Below are 20246 nucleotides of genomic sequence, written 5' to 3' on the forward strand. Positions count from 1 at the left end.
TCTATGTTTTTGGCGAGCAATTCTCTCCTAATGTCAGGACGGAGGCCCATTTTAAAACGAGCAAGGGTGAGTACGGGGTCCTCATCAACCTCACAGCGGGTCGAGTACTCTTCGAATTTCTCAATATAATCAGCAACACTCATGGAACCCTGTTGAAGAGACTGCCACTCCTCAATCAACCGCATATGATAAGAGAAAGGGAGGTACTTCTCTTTTAGCGTTTCTTTCATTTCTCCCCAATAGACTATTGAGAGTTCCCTCGCTCTTTCTTTTTTTTTCGCTCAATCGTCGCCCAAAACCTCTTTGCTTGACCCACAAGCTTCATCTTGGCGAATCGGACTCGTCGAGCATCCAACATATCATACCACTCAAAATAGTGGTCTATATCCGCCAACCAATCTAAAAAAGCTTTAGGGTCTAAGTGGCCATCAAAAGTCGGGGCATCTACCCTAACTCCCTTGAGGAGTTGTGCATCTAGGTCATATTGATCATGATGTCCCTCACGAGGTGGGTGCACAGGTATGCGCCCATGACCAGCTCCTTGGCCGCCTCCATTCCTTGGTCTAACCTCCTGACCAACTGCTTGAGATTGGGCATCCTCCCTAGTGGTGGGGTTTGCCCTGAAGGAAGCCTCTATTTCTTCGAGGCGTTTATTTATGTGTTGTTCCAAATGCTTATTCAAGGACTCAACTTGCTAGGCTAACTTGACCACTGTTTCTTGTAGTTGCTCCATGTTTAGTGTGGGGTGCAAACCGAAACCGCGACCCGTACGTGTGGGCATACACTGACTTGCTCAACCTAAGGACCTGCTATGACAACTATATGCGTCTAAAAACTAAATGATCCTATGAGACTCTATATGAAGGAGACTACACACTGTTACTAAAATTCATCTATATATGATGGATTGAATGCGTGAAGGACTCAAACAAACTAAACCCTAAATATGTGGTGAATTCCCCTACAAGAATCCTAGGCTTTGATACCAAATTTGATGCAGGACGTGAATTTAAATATGATATGCAAGATTTCAGGCTTAGATCACACAAATTCAGAAACAATCACACAAATTCCACATCCCACATGAAAATCCAAACATTCAATTAAAGGGGAATCTATGCGGGTCCAAGCCGACACAGGCTAGGACTGGACCAATAAAAATTATAAACCAAACGATGTCAAAGGGAAATAAAATCAACTACTCATGCATAAAAATCAGTCCCTAATCCAAGTGATTCCCTAATTTCAATTCAAGGAACCCTAAGGTGATAAAAAAGGGCAAATCAATTAGGGATCATGTAATTTAGGGTTAAAATTCATGAAAAACGGCTATGAGAGGATAAAAGAGGATAAAAACCTGAGCCAAAAGATGATCCCGCGTGTGCACAGCAACAATGGCCCAGACAGACGTGCGTGTGATCCCGGCCGCACGTGTGTGGGGCCCTCTATTTAGAAAAAGGCCACCTTGGCCCTGGTCGGCCAAAGATGGACTCTAAAACCCCCAAATCTCAGCTCGATCCGATGTACGGTTTGTGCGTGGTGCTCTGCCGAAGTTTCAGCTCGCCTACGGGCCGAAATCTGGAAACCTGCTGTAATGAAGAAATCTAATGCAACAAAAAGACAAATTTAAAGTACGGATGGTGAGGGAAGATGGAAAAAAAAAGATGATGGAAGATGGGGGTGAATTGGGATCGATGTGGCTTCGCACCACGGTAGTTAGCCCTTCGAAAAGAGAGGGCTTCACACCCACTTTTGAATTCTTCCACAACTCACGAAGAGAGCAGAAAAATAAAGCAGGAATTTTTTATTAACTTCAATGAATCAAAAGAACTACAAGGGGTGCCTATTTATAGGGAGATATTTATAGGGAGAACTATATACCCAAAAACTCGCACCATGTGCGACACCTATTACTTGGCGATGAAGTAAACTAAAATAAAAACCAGACAAGGAAATTTAAAGCATTCACGATGTTCTAAATAATAACAATAAGCAAAACCTAAAATATAAAGCCAATCCGACGAGTGGGCCACGATCATGAGATCCCATGGTGGGCTTTTCTTGACTATCGGGCCACTTTTTCTGAATCAAAACTTGACTTCTAGCTAGGAGGCCCTCCCTGGACGTCGTCATCGAGCTAGATCGATGGTGGGGTCCTCCTTCTGTGTATGTACATGCGTAGGGGTGGTTGTGTGCGGGCGTGCGTGTGCACGATGTCCTCATCACGACTCCTGACGCGTCACATGCGACTTCAAAGGCTTTTGAAAAATCTGGAAGTCGCGTGACTGGAGCTTCGGTCATCTTAACCTTTATCTCCTTAAAGGCCTTCGAGGAGGCCTTTGTCCATTGAAACTCTCCTTTTTTTTTATGCAATTTGTGATGGGAGCCATAGTGGAACTGAAACCTCAAATGAATCGCCTATAGAAGATGGCTAAGTCATGAAAGCTGTGCACTTCATGAATATTGCGGGGTTCAGGCCAATTAACGATGACCTTGACCTTCTCGGGATCCGCCGATACGCCCTCAGCTGACACAATAAAGCCTAAGAAGATCACACTACTAGACAAGAACGCGCACTTCTTTAGGTTGGTGTACAACTTCTCGGCCCTAAGGATCCTACAAACCTGCCTCAAATGGTTGAGGCGTTGCTCCTTGGTCATGCTATAAATCAAGATATCATCAAAGTATACGACCAAGAACTTCCCTATGAAGGGTCTCAACACTTGGGTCATTACACGCATGAAAGTGCTTAGGGCATTAGTTAACCTAAAAGGCATAACTAGCCACTCATATAGCCCATCATTCGTCTTGAAGGCCGCCTTCCACTCATCACCAGGGCGTATACGGATTTGGTGATACCTACTTTTGAGGTCAAATTTTGAGAAGATAGTAGCATTGGCCATCATATTTAGCATGTCATCAAGACGTGGTATGAGAAACCGATACTTGACTGTGATTTTGTTGATGGCCCTTTTATCAACACATCCTCCATCTACCATCCTTTTTAGGTGTAAGAAGGGCGGGCACGGCACACGGACTCATGCTCTCTTGAATGAAACTCAATCTGTCTCTTCAACTCAGCGTGCTCCTGTGGGTTCATTCTGTAATGTGGGAGGTTTGGTAGAGTTGCCCCAGGGATTAAATCAATGGCATGCTGTATATTCCTCATAGGGGAAGCTCATTTGGTAGATCATCAGGAAAGACATCACGAAATTTATGTATTACTTGAATGACCTCAGTGGGTAACTCTACGCTAGTATTTGGTACACTCTCCCTAGCCACAAGGGCGTATGTCATCGAGTTCGCCTCCGTTTCTCGCTCAAAGTCTTTGGCATTCAAAATATGGAGCGGTTTGGACTTGGACTTTGACTCCACTTCTTTTGGGCCGCTCGCACCACTCTGTGTGGTGGACTCTTTTCCAGTCGTATTCTTGGGTGACAAAGGATTTAGCTTGACTTTCTTGCCCTCAAACCAGAACGTACACACATTTGAACGAGCCCTCAAACCAGAACGTACACACATTTGAACGATCAAATATGGTGACGTCCCTATCATAGAGCCACGACCTACCCAAAATGATATGGCCCACATCCATAGGAACAACATCACACCAAATTGTCTTTACATGATCCAAACTGAATAGGGACAAGACAACGGTGCGAGACTGGAATGGATGTTTCATCAACCCAAGAGACTCTGTAGGGTTGAGGATGGGCTTCCAGCTTCAAACCTAAACGATTCACAGTGCTAGTCGATGCCACGTTGGCACAGCTACCATTATCCACGATCATCTTACAGCTTTTTTCCTCACATTTTGCATAAGTGTAGAAGATCGTGTTGTGGCGACAGTCATCGGTGCTCTTGGCTTGAGCGAAAGCGCAACGCACAATTGTGAGAGTCGCAGACTCTTGCGTTCTCTCTTCCTCATCACTAGGGGTTTCGACTGGCTCATATTCTTCCTCCCCACCTTCTATCTCTAGGGACACTACTTTTACTTGCCTATCAATAAGGAGTACTTTGGTGCCCTCTCTCATGCCGCATTGGTGAGCAAAATGACCAAACCGCTGACACCTAAAACACCTAGTGGCCCCGCTTCCATGCGAACTACACCCGACAATCTCTTTACCCTTATCATCCTTGGGTCTGGGCTGAACATTAAGGAAAAGTTTGTTTTGGAATCCCGTGTTAAGTCTAGCCCCAGAGGGGTTGGCCTTAGTACCAGATTCGCGAAAGTCAAACCGTCTTCCCACAGATGCTTTAAGGTATTGCTCGACATCTAAGACTACTTGGTACAATTGTTCAATAGTGTCTATCTCTTTGGCGAGCAATTCTCTCCTGATGTCAGAACAGAGGCCCGTTTTGAAACGAGCAAGGGTAAGTACTGGGTCCTCATCAACCTCATAGCGGGTCGAGGATTCTTCAAATTTCTCAATATAGTCCGCAACACTCATGGTACCCCGTCGAAGAGACTGCCACTCCTCAATCAATCGTAAGCGATAAGAGAAAGGGAGGTACTTTTCTTTAAGCGTTGCTTTCATCTCTACCTAATGAACTATTGTGAGTTCCCTCGCTCTTTCTTTCTTTCGCTCAACCGTCGCCCAAAACCACTTTACTTGACCCCCAAGCTTCATCTTGGCGAATCGGACTCGTCGAGCATCCGACATATCATACCACTCAAAATAGTGGTCAATATCCGCTAGCCAATCTAGAAAGGCTTTAGGGTCCAAGTGACCATTAAATGTAGGGGCATCTACCCTAATTCCCTTGAAGAGTTGTGCATTTGGGTCATATTGATCATGATGTCCCTCACGGGGTGGGTGCACAGGTACGCGCCCATGACCGGCTCCTTGGCCGCCTCCATTCCTTAGTTTAACCTCCTGACCAACTGCCCGAGATTGGGCATCCTCCGCAGTGGTGGGGTTTGCCCTGAAGGTGGCCTCTATTTCTTCAAGGCGTTTATTTATGCGTTGTTCCAAGTGCTTATTCAAGGACTCAACCTGCTGGGTTAACTTGGCCACTGTTTCTTGCAGTTGCTCCATGTTTTGTGGGGGGTGCAAACCAAAACCACGACCCGTACGTGTGGGCATACACTGACTTGCTCAACGTAAGGACTTGCTACGACAACTATATGCGTCTAAAAACTAAATGAACTTACGAGACTATATGAAGGAGACTACACACCGTTACGAAAATTCAGATACATATATCAGGGACTATAGTTTTCTAGCAGCTATATATAATGGACTGGATGCATGGACTCAAACAAACTAAACCCTAAATATGTGGTGAATTCCCCTACAAGAACCTTAGGCTCTGATACCAAATTTGATGCAGGACATGAAATTCAAGTATGATGTGCAAGAATTCAGGCTTAGATCATACCAATTTAGAAACAATTACACAAATTCCACATTCCACATGATAGTCCAAACATTCAATGAAAGGGGAATCTATGCAGGTCCAGGCCGACATAGGCTAGGGTTGGACCAATAAAAATTATAAGCTAAACGATGTTAAAGGGAAATAGAAATCAACCACACATGCATAAGAATCAGTTCCTAATCCAAGGGATTCCTTAATTTCAATTCAAGGAACCCTAGGGTGGAAAAAAAAAAGGGCAAATAAATTAGGGCTAATGAAAAATAAGGCTAGGGTTTAGGAAATAGGAATGAAAAGAGGAAAACCTGAACCGGAGAAAGCTCCTGCGTGCAGATGGTGACCCGGAGCTGACGCACGTGTGATGGAAGCCCGCCTCCCCAAAGTGACACCTAGGCTTTGGTCGGCCGGGGGAGACCTATATTCCCTCCAAGTTTGACGACGATCCAACGTAAGGTTGAGACGTAGTGCTCCGCCGAAGTTTCAGCCCTCTTACAGGTCCAGATTATGAAAACTGGCTGTAGGGGGATGAATAGCTGCAAAGGCTGGGAATTTCAAAGCAATAATGATGATAAAAGATGAGGTATATGGATGGGAGAGGGTAGGGACGGATGTGGATAGATGTGGCTTCACACCACGTAGTTAGCCCTTCGAAAATGGAGGGCTTCGCACCCACTTTTGAATTCTTCCACAACTCACGAAGAGAGCAAAATAATAAAGCAGGAATTTTTATATTAAGCTTGAATGAATGAAAAGAACTACAGGGGGTGCCTATTTATAGGGAAAATCCTATACCCCAAAACTCGCACTATGTGCGTAACCTATTACTTGACGGTGAAGTAAACTAAAATAAAAACCAAACAAAGAAATCCAAAGCGTTCACGATGTTCTAAATAATAACAATAAGTAAAACCTAAAATATGACATCAATTCGACGAGTGGGCCACGATCATGAGGTCCCATAATGAGCTTTTCTTAACTATAGGGCTCACCCTTTTGAACCAAAACTTCGTCTTCTAGCTAGGAGGCCTTCCCTGGATGTCGTCATCGAACTAAATCGATGGTGGGGCCCTCCTTCTGCGTACGTACGTGCGTAGGGGGGTGGTGTGCGTGCGCGTGTAGGCGGCGTGCGCACGATGTCCTCATCACCAATATCTACCGCTTTGCTATGAGGATGCGGAATCGGTTGATCCCATTTTCATTCACTCCTCTTCCAAAGACGTTTAGAGCAGCCTTCTTCAGTCTTTCAGCGTTCACTGGGTTATGTTGGCTTCTATTGGTGACTTGTTTCGATCGTGGCTCATGGTTGGCTGGAAGAGCAAAAAGAAATCTAAATGGGGCCTATTGTTGTTAGCTGTTCTCTGGTGTATATGGACAAAAAAGAATGACCATTGCTTCCGAAATAAGGCAACAAATCTTTAGGGGTTATCGGTAGGGTTAATGTTCTCACGAGAAATTGGTTGTCTTGAGGGTTTTTGGGTTTTGGGTGTTGTGAGGCTGCTGTATTTTAGTTTCTGTTTTGTTGCTTTTTTTTTTTTTTCTTTGCTTTTTTCCTGTTGGCCTTTGGCCTCCAATAATATCAATATCTTTCAAAAAAAAAAGAAAAAAAGAAAAAGAAAAAAGAGGGGACTCCATCCTCCTCCTCCTCTCTCTCAAGTGAATTCAATTCAATTTTTATTTTTATTTTTTTAAAATTTCATCTTACATTGTATAAGAAGTATTTATACTAAAGCTGTAGCATCTAGTAGTCTAGAATCGAGACCATTGACTCGTCATTCTAGGTTCTAATCTCAACCATAAAATGATCGAAACAAGTACTAACGGTAGACTCAAGACAAATCAAAACAAGAAAATTCACCTCGAGATGAAAATCAATCGGCTAGTGAGGTATCTCAGAACATCCACTTTTTGCGCAAATGGGGATTCCCGCCAACCAGTGATGGTCCGGATGTAGTCTCAGACCATCATTATTTGGCAGGAATCCGGTATTTGTTGGCTAATGATGTCTCCTAGCACTGTTGTGGCCCGCTTGTATGGTTTTGATTAGCTTGGTCTTAAGACAATGGTGGCCTAGTTGATCAAGATGTTTATGGCTCCAATCAGATATCCAGATGTTCTCTGTGGGGCCTGCAAGTGAGGACCTTTCTTGCCCTTGTGGGTCGAATATGATGACCTACATGTGAAGATTTGAAATTCCGTTTCATCATGGACCATGATCAGTATGAATGGTGTGTTGAATACTGACCATGATGTGTGCTGCATCATCAACCTTCTGCTTTTACCTGGGCTTAGAAAACAGCTATGGTAGAGGCTCACATTGACAATACTTGCAGGCATGATCCCAAATATCTGTTTCGTAACAGCCGATAAAAGAATATCTAATTTGAATTAGCTGGTGCTGCTGCTCTGCTTTTACCTGGGCTTGGAAAACAGCTATGGTAGAGGCTCACATTGACAAAACTCGCATGCATGATCCCAAATATCTGTTTCGTAACAGCCGATAAAAGAATATCTAATTTGTATCTGCCGGTGCTGCTCCTCAATATAGAAGTGGAAAGGCCCACTTCAAAATTTAGTAGGTGTATAAACCTGGCTCATATTGGTATCAATATGCCCCTGCATATCGCATCTCAGCCGATGCACCTATAAGTGGCTTTTCTTTTCCCATGATTTCCTCACTTTGTGTATTTTCCTCTTTCTAGACATCAATGAAGGCTAGGAACTCATTTTATAGATTTAGGCCTATTTTGGAAATTGAAACACAAGCTTTAAGCATGATTTGACAAATTGAAGTGGAGAGGAACTCAGTTGATGGTCATCTTATAATGACTATATTAATTAGGGACGCGGATGGGCCAGGGCTCTAAGGGGTCGTCGTGATGTATGGGCTTTATCCACACCATCCATCCATTTTACTATATCATTTTAGGGTATAAGCCCAAAAATGAGGCAGATCCAAGGCTCATACATAATGGTGGCCCCTCGGAGCCCTTACCCGCGCCAATCTTGGGACAGGCAGGGGTATTACCCAACCCTCTTCCATTAATTAGATTGTGCATATTAAACAGGTAAATTGCGATTTTTACACTGTAAAACAGGATATATGAAATGCTTATATGCAGTGGTCTTGGGTTAGGTTGGGATAACAAGTATATAATTGCTTATATAATAGTATGTTGTTCATTATATTGCCCTAATGACATTTGTGATTCTAATCAAAGGTGTTTTGATTCTGGAGGCATTTATGGGGATTTTCTTGATGTTCATTTAAAATATGTTTGAAGTCCATTACAGTAAAAATTGATCGACCATAGAATTTTTAATTCCCATAACCCTAGCACTAAATTTAGAGGTCAAAGGCTCAAACTCAGCTTTCCACATGTCAGGCCGACAAACAATATTCTCACCAAAGAATGATCATCTACACCATAAATACATGTAAAAAAGCGCAAATAAATATAGATACTTGTTTTTCCTATTATTTTCCTTCTATCTATCATTTCCCATTTTTTTGGTAAATAATCCCATTCCCACATATACTCGTCTGATACACTCTTATGTTGTATAATTTGGGGCCCAGCTGATTTGCCCTCCTATACTAAACCAATATTCAAATCCTTGCTCTCATGGTAACCCCCCATCCAAACTAATGCTTGCATACCCCAGAGGTAAAGCCAGCAAATAAGAATTATCGTAAAAAATTTCCTCAAGGAGAATCGTGGTAGGAACGGTTTGGTTCCACTATGATTATTTTAAGAAAATTGCTCCATGATTCCTATCTAAGCATAGAGGCTTAGGCCCCTCTAAGTAGTATTGTAGTGTCTTGCAGCCTGGAGCTCTATCATTATAAGAGTGCTCCAGCTCCTTTCATAATGAAGAGGCTGAATGTTCTGGTTCCATTGACAGCTGTTTACGAGCTCCCAAACGAGCCCTAAATGTTCTGGTTCAATTAGAAAATGAAATAGCCAGTGGAAGGTCTGGAACAAACTTAGGTATTAGCTACTAATTTGTACTCTGCCCAATATATTATATATACTTATATAATTTGAAAACTATAACATGGGCTGACCTATGAAACTGTTCTATATAATGTAGGTGACTATACGTAATATTAACCTTGAAAAATGGTTTGATAAAATACTGACTATGTCCAAGCTCTTGTGCCAGGTCGCTTGCCCCTCTATCTCTGATCCAGCAGAGAAGTACATTTCTTTAATAATACCCGCATTCAATGAAGAGCATAGACTTCCAGGAGCTCTAGATGAGACCATGAAGTAAGTTGATGAATGATCAGTATGCTGCATGTTGGCTCATAAACTGGTAGTTGAATGCTTTTTTTTTTCCTATTTCAAGATTTCAATAGTTAGGGTTCTTGTCAGCTTTATCCACAAAGTTGAGGTTTTACGGAAAGCAAGATGCACCTCTTTGTTTTCATTATGTTTTGTCTTCATCTGCAAGTGACTCTATGTTGATAAGTGTGTTAATAATTGAGGGTCTGCTTCTTCACAGTTATCTACAACAACGTGCTGCAGCTGACAGATCCTTTTCTTATGAGGTGTGTTTTTTTATATTAACAGTGCACTGAGGTAGATTTTGAAATGACCAACCAATAATTATATGAAAACAGTAAGCTTAGCGGATGTTTGGATGTATAGAATTAGTCAAGTCATAAATCTGCATTTCATTAATTGATGTCTTCATGAAATTGGAAATTAACAGATACGTTGTTGGGTTCTTGTCAAATTCATTTCCCAGTTTTCTTGTTTGGTTGTTCTTGTGAAATTTATATTTTGGGGGAGAGATTTATATTGATTTCTCAAGTCCATAATTACTTGTCAGTGATCCAATCCATCTAAATCAATGGTCATCCAAATTGATGGTCCAAATATGAATTTGTGCTGTTCATCATGAGTCCCACTTTTGCTGGCCCATCGCTCACGGAAACCACTTTTATTTTTGAAAGCATCTCAAAAACTACTTTGATTGGATGATTTGATAATCCGTTCAATTGCTAAGAAAATGGATGGTTCACATTACTTATAGAGAAAATATGATCATTAATCTGGACCATCCATGTTGGCCCGCCTTTGATTGTCCATCCTATTCAAAAGTCACTTTGATTGATGATCCTAACCCACCAATTGATGGTTATGAAAATGGATGTTCTATATCGATTATAGTAGAAAAGGTCCATTCTTTGATTTGTACTACCCATGATGTGGGGTCACCTTTGGTTGCCCATTCCTCCGGAAATCACTTTGATGTGATTATCCTAATTACCCGATCAATGGATAGGAAATGGACAATTATTTATCTATTTATTTAAGAGATGACAATTCATATTTATCTTACTCAAAGAGGTCCTATCCATGATTTGAACCCTCCATCATGTGGTTCCCACCTTGCATTGTCAATCTCCCTAAATGATCACTTTCATCGGATGACTGTAACCATCCATTGAACAGCTAGGAAAGAAGTGATCTATATTTGTTGTACTAGAAAAAGGTCTGATTCACGTAGAGCCCAACTTTGATTGCTCATCTTTCTGCAAAAATTTACGGACAATCATGCTAATCATTTAAACAATATCTTAGAAACTTGATGGTGCTATTGATTACACTATAAAGGAGCCGTTGATTTGGACCTGTCATCATGTAGGGTCTACCTTTGATTGTCGATCCCTCTCAATTTCTTTTTGAATGGATGATTGTAGCATTTTGATTAATAGCTAGAAAAACAAATGTTTTGTAGTGGGCGTGGAATCATTCCCCAAATTTACCTTGGAAACTGCTTGATTTCTCATTTTAATGAGTTAGGGAGTTCAAACTTTTTTTAATTGCCAAATTCATCACTTCCCCCTTTTAGTAATTTGTTTGGTAGGTGAGCTGTGCTTGAACCCAAGACCTCCGTACTGGTCTGGGCTCTAGATGCCTTTGCCTACCATTGAACTACATGCTCGAACCCAAAACACATTAATTGGCCGGCCTCTTTTATTAATTGGGCAATCAGTAAATTAGCAATTAAGTTCATCATCACATTATCATCTAATAAGCCTTACCCTAAGTAATTGATGTCAGCTACATGAATCCTTTTCCATCACTCCACGGGCCATAACTTCAGTTAGACCATAGGTCATAAAGCCTTTCTTACTACCCACATGCACGTCCTTTTGGGCTTTCCCCTTGCCCTTTTAAAGCCTTCAACTTGTACCAACTTGTTGATTCTAATTCTTGGTCTCACGTTGCACATAACCAAACCATCTAAGTCTACTTTCCCTCACCTTATTACCTATTGATGTTACTCCTAAGTTTCCCTTGAATGCATTCATTTCTAATTCTATCCTTCTTTGTCTTGCCACTCATCCATCTCAACGTCCTCATGTAAGCTGCACTCATCCTAAGAACATGTTTTTCCTTAATTGCCCAACATTTTGTCCCATAAAGCATGGCTGGTCTTGTAGCTCTCCTATAAAAGTTCCCTTTTAGTTTGCATGGTACATGACAACCACAAAACTCTTAGAGGCACATTTCTATTTCTTCCACCTCTCTTGAATTCTATGGGCAACATCCTTCTCATTCTCTCCACTCTTGAATTATCGACCCGAAATATCAAAAGTGGTCATTGTGGGAAATTTCTTGGTCAACAATTTTAACTAATTTCTCGTCTCACTCCTATTGTTACTAAAATTGCACTTCATACTTTGTTTTAGTCCGAATAATTTTAAAATCCTTTAGATTCTAAAGCACCCATTCTAGCTTTATGTTTATGCCTTCGCCCTTCTTGTCAATCAAAACTATGTCATTTGTAAACAACATACACCATGGGATCACTTCTTGCAAATGCCTCGTTAACTCGTCTACAACCAATGCCAATCTTGGTGCAAGCCTACAATAATTGGGAACTCACTTGTCTCTCCACTAGTGGTCCTCACATTTGTTACCGCTCCTCGTGCATATCCTTAATTATGTAAATATATCCTCTTAAAACTCCTTTCTCAACATCCACTGGATTAACTCTCAAGGGACCCTATCGTAAGCTTCTCCAAGTAAATAAAGACCATGTGGAGATCTTTCATCTTCTCCCAATATTTCTCCACCAATTGTCTAAGTAGCAAAAGAACTTTAGTGGTAGACCTCCCTGGCATGAAATCAAACTAATTTTTTGATACATTCGTCACATGCCTTAGTCTTTTGCTCAATAACTCTTTCAAAAAAATTAGGAATTAAGGTACCATTAAAAAAAAAAGCAATTAAGGTTAGACAAACACATTAATTGAACGATTCATGAATTGGCAATTAAAAAATTGCCAAATTCATGAGTTGAGTGCCTATCCTAATGCTCCCTTAACAGGCTAATGTGATTGTTTTATGATGTGGACTATGGTATTCAGTCTAAGTACATACATCGGTACATGCCTCTTATCCTATTTTAAAAATGCAGGAGTCGTATATGTACTTGGCCTCCTACAAATCACTCATCATAGATTAGCCTTATGGATATATTTAATGTGGGCACCATCTGACCATAGTGAAAAGCAACAAGCATGCAAGATTTGCACCACAAAATGGTATCACCATATCTGCATATTTCTGTTTGCATATATGGTTAGGTTGTTTAAGCTTATCTACACAAATGAAGATCAGATCACTTCGAAGATGATAGGTTCATGGTTAAGATGAGTAAGTATCAAGTAGCGAATGAAGGAAAAATATATATGGAAAAGGTAATCTTTTGGTTATGGGGATGAAGGTTATAACTTCTCCTTGTGTTCCTCTTGGCAAGATTTTTCTATTACTTTGTGTTGTCAGCTTTTTGTTTGGAGATGGTTGTCATATCTGCTTCTGGGAAACCTGTTGTAGTGACTAGTGTTTCCTTTTCTTTTTCCCACCTCTTTAGTGTAACAACTGTTGCTGTCCAGAGGCTTGGTCCGAATGTGTTCTTCCAATTGAGCAAAAACACTTGGGTGCCGTTTGATAAATTGAAAAATAAACTCTGAAAATTAAGTGCTGAAAACTTAAAAGTGCTGAACTGTAAATTTGAAATTAATTTAGGGATATTTTAGTCAAATATGAAAAGAAATTTTAAACACTGGAAGAGGTGTGATCAAACATCCTTGAAAAGCTATTGTAGTGGTTTTTTTTTTGAAAGATAAGCTAATGTAATGGGTTATTCTCCTACTTGGGTCAAAGGTTCTTTTCCAGACATGTTTTTTGAATAGAGAAAGCTCGAGGCATTCCAAAAACAGTTACGTAATAGCCGTTATGTAACAGTAATGGTGGGAACCATTACGAGTTACGGGGTCGTTTACTGCTGTTACGGAAAAAAAGGCCGTCATGTGTAATGGCCGTTACAGCCACTGTTACCCTTATTGAATACCTTGCTTGTAAAACTAGAAGAGAACTTCATTCTTTCACCGAATGACTCCTCGAGCACTGATAAGCAAGTACTTCTGAAAAAATAATGGCTTCTTTAAACTAATGCATATTTTCTCACAAATGATGTGAATAGTGCATGACAAATTCCAAAGCTCTTCAGCTCTTTTTATATTTTGATAATTGGTTTTGTTCCTGAACAGGTGTTGATAGTTGATGATGGAAGTGCTGATAGGACGCCCAAGGTGGCTTTTGACTTTGTGAGGAAGTATACAGTTGATAATGTAAGGGTTATTCTTCTTGGAAGAAATCATGGGAAGGGAGAAGCTATTAGAAAAGTGAGTCTTTCTAAACCGATAATCTATTTTGCACCTGTTTCATTAAATATCACCTAATAGTGAGTAATTTGATGATCTTCAAGATGCACATATGAGTAGTATCCTTGGGTTTTAGTCTGTACGGTATGAGCCGTGTTTCATAAATCCAGACCATTGATTTGATGGCCTCCAACATGAATGTGATATTTCCAAGTATCTCCCTAATTGGAAGATCCTGGCTACCCAATCTTTGGACTTTTTTCAGCTGTGTTGATTTTTGCTATATTTAATTATTTATCACCATTAACACCTATTTCTGGGCCACCAATGGCAGGGGAGGGTTAGGATAATACCATTTAGGAGATATTTGAAAATGGTCCATTTACAATAGGGTTGTCTAATGAACATGGTCACTGTCTCATGGGCCCAATGTGGATAAGCTGTTGAGAAGCTGTGGACATGCCAGTACTATAACATGCCCTAATGGCATGGTTCCTCCATGACTGCAAATCATCTACAACTTGTCCATCATTTTTATCCTTTACTGGGACACTTATATTAGACTTAATTGTGCTTCACAATAGTTTTAATCATGTTGTGTTGATCTTCTTGTGTTGAAAATCTTTTAGTAGGTAACGAGAATTTATAGATTAAGAGAGAAATCCACAATGGACAGAGGCTGAAGATTTGGGAGCAAACAGGAGGCCATGAATCTCCGAAGTAGATACTAGATAGTTGGTCTAAAATGTCCCTCACACAGAGAGCTTTCCAAGATGTTCACCTCTCCTGCATATGCTTTTACAAAATTTCTAAGCGATAAGAGATCCTGGACTTTTTTGAAGATGAAAGGTTGGGGAAAACTCATTAGAAGCACAATTGATTGCATCCTTTGAATCCTCTTCAGCTATGTTCCTCTCCAGTTGCATGCGGAGAGGAGTTCTAAGGTCTTTCCTAATGGTCCCTGTGATGTACCACTAGTGTAGAAGTGGATTCAATTGAATAGGGTTTAACCATGTACCAATTTAGAGATCAAATTCCACCTCTAGGTGCTTCAATGCTTCTCAACAATCAACTGTTGCTGCAGGAAAATAAAGAAACAAATTGAGAAGGGATAAGTATGTGGATTTTTTTTTTTACTAGAAGGCAATAAATATTTATTAGGGGGAAAAAAGAACAAGAGGAAGGCTGGCTAAAAAAGCCTAAAAACAGAAAGATGGTGAGAAATCTCAACGTTAGTTGCATGACCTTCTTACTAGGTGCCGTTCCTGATTCGAGTTGCAGTTCAAAGTTGTGTTACAGCTCCCACTTCTTATCCGTTTATACTTGCTAGCATTAAAGTAGACACTTCTCTGCATGCTTCGTGCAACAATATTCTCAGCACAGAAATATGTGGAATCGCACCCTACAAATTTTAAGTAAATCTCTTACTGGGGTTTCTAGAAGAGTTCCAATCCTAGATATTGTCTCTAATGTCAAGAATCCAAAGTATCAAAATTATTGCATTATAGTCTCTATGTATGGCTATATTATACGAACTCCTATGCAAAGTTAACAAACCCAATACTTGAAGCCTATTGGTTCTTAGCTTTTCCTAATATAACTTGTCCCATAAAGCATGGCTGGTTGGGTAGCAAGTGGTAAAAAAAATGGAAAATGACTATTCGATCTCTGTCTAACTGAGAATTGAACCAAATAAAGACTCTAAATTCCAAAAAATACTCAATTAGTTGAATCTGTCCTACCGTGTGGCTTTTATATGCTGTATGCCATTAAAAAAGGCTTTTGTAAGCTGTACGAATGTGCAAATTCATTTTGTATTGAGAGCTCTAAAAGGTCATTGATTGGATCTTTGGGCCTCATAATCCAAGCGGTCATCACCCAGGACCATCTGAGTGGACATGGGTCTCGCAATCCAGTCAGACCATTGAACTGGCCCAAAACATCCATTGGATCATTGATACAACATCACAATTTGGACCCCTGAAGTGGTGCAAATCTTCAATATGGATGGTTGGATGATCCATAACTTCAATCTTGACAGTTGGATAGGCCTGATCTGTAGTATGGACCTTGGATGGGCCTGATTTAGGCATGATCTACAATCTAAACCCTTAGATGGCCCTGATCACTTAATCGGCTATAAATAAGGACCAATTCAAACCTCAACCAGATAATCAGATTGCATGGATCCATCACTTCACCTCTGGCGTATTCTAATCGGCCTAGTTAAATGGTTCGGAGGTCTTTCTAGTGACAGCTTTATTGCTGGCAACTGCACCTCCAATCCAGCACAACCCTGGATTCCCCAAAGAGGATCTGTCAATAAGGACAGATAATTTGTTGTATGGACCTTGGATGCCTGATTTAGGTGCGATTCTACAATCCAAACCTTTAGATGGCCCTGATCACTTAATCGGCCATCAATAAGAACCAATTCAAGCCTAGACCATATAATCAAATTCCATGGATCCATCACTTCACCTCCGGCGTATTCGAATCACTCCAGTTAACCGGTTCGGGGGTCGTTCTAACAACCGCTTTATCGCTGGCAACTGCGCCTCCAATCCAGCACAACCCTGGATTGCCCAAAGAGGATCCGTCAAAGTTCAATTTCCACCCGTCTTTCCTCTATTCATATCAACCTTCTGTCTCTAAGGTCATTAACTCCTATATCTTGAAATTCCTTCATAATGAGCGCCGATTTGATGATTGAGAATATAATCAAACCACATTTTCATGTTGAAATTTATCTATTTGCAAGTGCTTCTCGGGGCATGATGGAATGACTGAAGTTTGGCGGGGGCATTAGCACTTAGAGAGGGGCTAAGAATCTGCTTGTTGTCTTCTTCAGAAAGGTTATTGTGGAAGGTGATTTTTTTATTTTAAAAGAGCAGGCATCAAATTTCAGTCCTGGCCTTGAAAAGTAGTCTTTTGTTTTTTGTTTTTAATGAAATTTGGGACCTTTTGTCTGGGTTAAATATTTCAGTGAACCATGTTCAAAGGGAGGCTAACGGTACTGCAGATCAACTTGCTAAAGAAGCTGTCTTTATATTTCAGTTATTTGTTGTGGAACCATGGCCCTTATTCTCTTTTCCTCTTAATAAAATTTTTGTTATTCATTATAAAGAAAAAAAGGGATACCTTTGAGGATTTTATTGCATCATAGACATAAATTGATTAAGCTCTTCAAATATGTGAAAGCATGGTAAAACAGGGAATGCTCCACTCACGTGGTGAGCTGCTTTTAATGCTCGATGCTGATGGAGCAACCAAGGTTACCGACTTAGAAAAGCTTGAAAATGAGGTGCGTATATGACCCACTCTCTGGACATGTGTGCTCAATATTTTCATGAACTCACCTGTTTCACAAAGTCTGAATTTTGAGTTTGTGATTCTCTAGATGTTGGCCCCAAATAGCTGGGACAAGGCTATCAGATGATTGTGATGATTTAGCTAATGTTTCTTTTATCAGATATGTAGAATAGCTGAGAAGGAACTTAAATTGAGAGTTGCAGCACCTAGTGATTCAAGCCCGAGAATTCCAGAGATTGCAGTTGCTGCATTTGGTTCTCGTGCTCACCTTGAGAAGCAGGCTTTAGCTACGGTTTGTCCATTTAATTATCTGTATCGCTATATGTTATCTTCATAGACTTTGCTTTTATTTTCTTAAAAGAATCAGTTTTGACTTGATGTTTCAGCGTAAGTGGTACCGTAATATTCTGATGAAGGGCTTCCACTTGGTGGTTCTCTTGACTGCTGGTCCTGGAATTCGTGATACTCAGGTATCTTCTTTATTTCGGAGATTACTGTTTTCATGTGGTTGTCAACTCGATATGTAGTTGCACTGCCAATCTCTTCAAGAGATGGCCTCTAATTCAAAACGGGGTTTACAGTCTGTTTGGAAGTTACCACATTTGCATCATGTGGAATGGTCATTTTTCTCATGTATTATGTTTGAAGAAACATGCTCACTTGCCATTTGGAACCTGTTTGGTGCAAAGTATGAAGATTGTCTGAAATCAATATGTATTGCCCGATGCGTACCATTGTCATCCATGAGTGATATGACTATATTGGCTCGTATCAGCCCAAAACAACCTGATACCGGGCGATATCGGTAATATGAGGAAGGGATATGAGATCCAATACACTGATTTTAAACCATGGTTTGACAGTATCTATCCCACTCAATGTGGAATGCAGTTTCGGCACTTCCCAGCCTTATACTCTATCACTAATGCAAATTGTTACATCCATTGCAGTGTGGTTTTAAGATGTTTACAAGGGCTGCTGCTCGGGAGCTTTTTACCAATATTCGTTTGAAAAGGTATGTGGAATGAAATGCATGATTATGTGGACCCACTTGAGTTACTGCAATTTTTTTATTATTTATTATTTATTATTTATTTATTTTTTAATATTTTGAGTGAGAAAGCAAATTAAAAAAAGAAAAGGAAGAAGAAGAAGGTTAATTATAACCATCTTGTGCAGGTGGTGCTTTGATGTCGAGCTGGTCTACCTATGCAAACATCTCAACATCCCCATGGTCGAGGTATCTGTTAACTGGTCTGAGATACCTGGTTCTAAAGTGCGACTGACTAGTATCATACACATGCTTTTCGAGCTTCTTCTCATCCGTGTGGGTTATGGGCTTGGCATGTGGAAAATTCACACATGATTGGATGTTTTCGATCCAGTGATAAGTGCTTCATATTTAACATTCAAAACCCGAGGCATATTAAATCAGGAGAAAGTATTTTTGGAGCCCCATTTAACTCTTCATCAAGGCAGCTTCCCGAGATAGATGTAATCCATGTTTTTCATATTGCAGGCCGTATTATTCTAGACAATGACCTGATGGGGAGGCCGAGAGATCTATTGACATGACAGACCCTATCGGTCATGACAAACAGGATACTCAGTAGGTCAGGGTGACGAAATTACCTAAGTTAAATCCTAGATAATGCCAATCTTTTTTTTCTTTTCTTTTAAATTTAAATTTATGCAAATTGAGTTAGGCTGCAACATTGATGTTGCAAGATGATGAGTGGATGGAAACACGCAGAGATCAAATGCTGTTGATATACTAAATAGTTACAAAGATTATAATTGTGTGGCATGGCCCATCATATCTACACTAGCCATTGGCACTTGTTTGTGGAATGATTTAGTGGAGCTTATTCTACAGTGGTCCTCCATACAACCTATAGCTTCCACTATATGTGTCAGAGATGTGAATTGGACTGCCATCTCTTTGATGGATGGCAGTGTACATTTAGCTGGAAAAGAGGGTAAAAGGTGATTGATAGTATTGGCCCTCATATATCATCGCATTGCCTGCGGTGGAATGTAGGCTGTATGCAAGCTCATTGAATCAGCTTCTGTGATGTTTTTTTTTTTTTTTTTTCCCTCTTCTTCTGTACGATTTTTTTCTTGCCTTTTTCGAGTTCGGTACTAACACAGCCATCTCAGTGCAAACCTAGCAAGAAATTTATACTTTACCATAGCATGGTGCAACACCTGCACGCTTGCATTTATTGCACGTGTCATGTGCAATGAATCTGTCACATCCAAACTGTAAGTCACGGTAAGGATGGGTTGCAGTCCAAAATCAGGATCATTCTCTTGTTTAACTTATCAGGGCGGTGGGTTTAAATGTATGGCTCAATGGTAAATGCACTGTGTTTCAATACAAGCCAATATGAGGTATAGTAAAAAAAAAAAACTACTTTTTTTTTTTAAAAAAACACGCACACTGCCGCACGCCATAGTGGGATTTCACCACCTATGGGTACTCGAACCCTTGACCAGGTGTTGAAACTCACAAGGGTCTACCACCGGAGCAAGAGCAAGGAACCAATCAATGAACCAGCCTGATTCCAAATCCAGATGGGCAATGGTGGACCCACCCGATGCATGGATCAGGTATCTTACATGTGAGGTGGGTATGGCTGCATGGACAAGGTGTGTGTAGGCTGTCAATGGGTCAGGTCCTGTAATACCCATCCCCAGTCTAACCAGGTTCTGGTCTTCGTAGGTCCAAATCTAGATCTTGAAGACCCGGGACCCGGATCCATTTGGTCAGGTACCCATTGAGTCTTTCGTGGTTTGAAGTTGGTTTTGGACAAATAAGAGCATTTAAATGGTTAGGCCTCCTGATAGATGGATTAGATCTCACACG

The 20246-nt window shown here is 40.6% G+C and overlaps 1 protein-coding gene across 4 annotated transcripts in view; it reads left to right on the forward strand.

Annotated features, from left to right (window-relative positions):
- LOC131252918 (uncharacterized) overlaps window positions 1-19209 on the forward strand; it is a 33250-nt gene extending 14041 nt beyond the window's left edge. The window contains exons 4-11 of one of the 4 annotated variants that reach the window (XM_058253705.1): window positions 9544-9650; window positions 9886-9931; window positions 13952-14086; window positions 17280-17369; window positions 17538-17669; window positions 17764-17847; window positions 18328-18392; window positions 18557-19209. In XM_058253705.1, coding sequence (XP_058109688.1) covers window positions 9544-9650; window positions 9886-9931; window positions 13952-14086; window positions 17280-17369; window positions 17538-17669; window positions 17764-17847; window positions 18328-18392; window positions 18557-18743 — 846 coding nt within the window. In that variant the 3' untranslated portion in view covers window positions 18744-19209. Of the gene's footprint in view, window positions 1-9543; window positions 9651-9885; window positions 9932-13951; window positions 14087-17279; window positions 17370-17537; window positions 17670-17744; window positions 17848-18327; window positions 18393-18556 lie in introns of those variants that run through there. The other 3 variants (XM_058253706.1, XM_058253708.1, XM_058253707.1) reach the window with 3 other exon arrangements.
- The last annotated feature ends 1037 nt before the right edge of the window (window positions 19210-20246 follow it).

Source organism: Magnolia sinica, chromosome 8, assembly GCF_029962835.1.
Source record: "Magnolia sinica isolate HGM2019 chromosome 8, MsV1, whole genome shotgun sequence".
Lineage (NCBI taxonomy): Eukaryota > Viridiplantae > Streptophyta > Magnoliopsida > Magnoliales > Magnoliaceae > Magnolia > Magnolia sinica.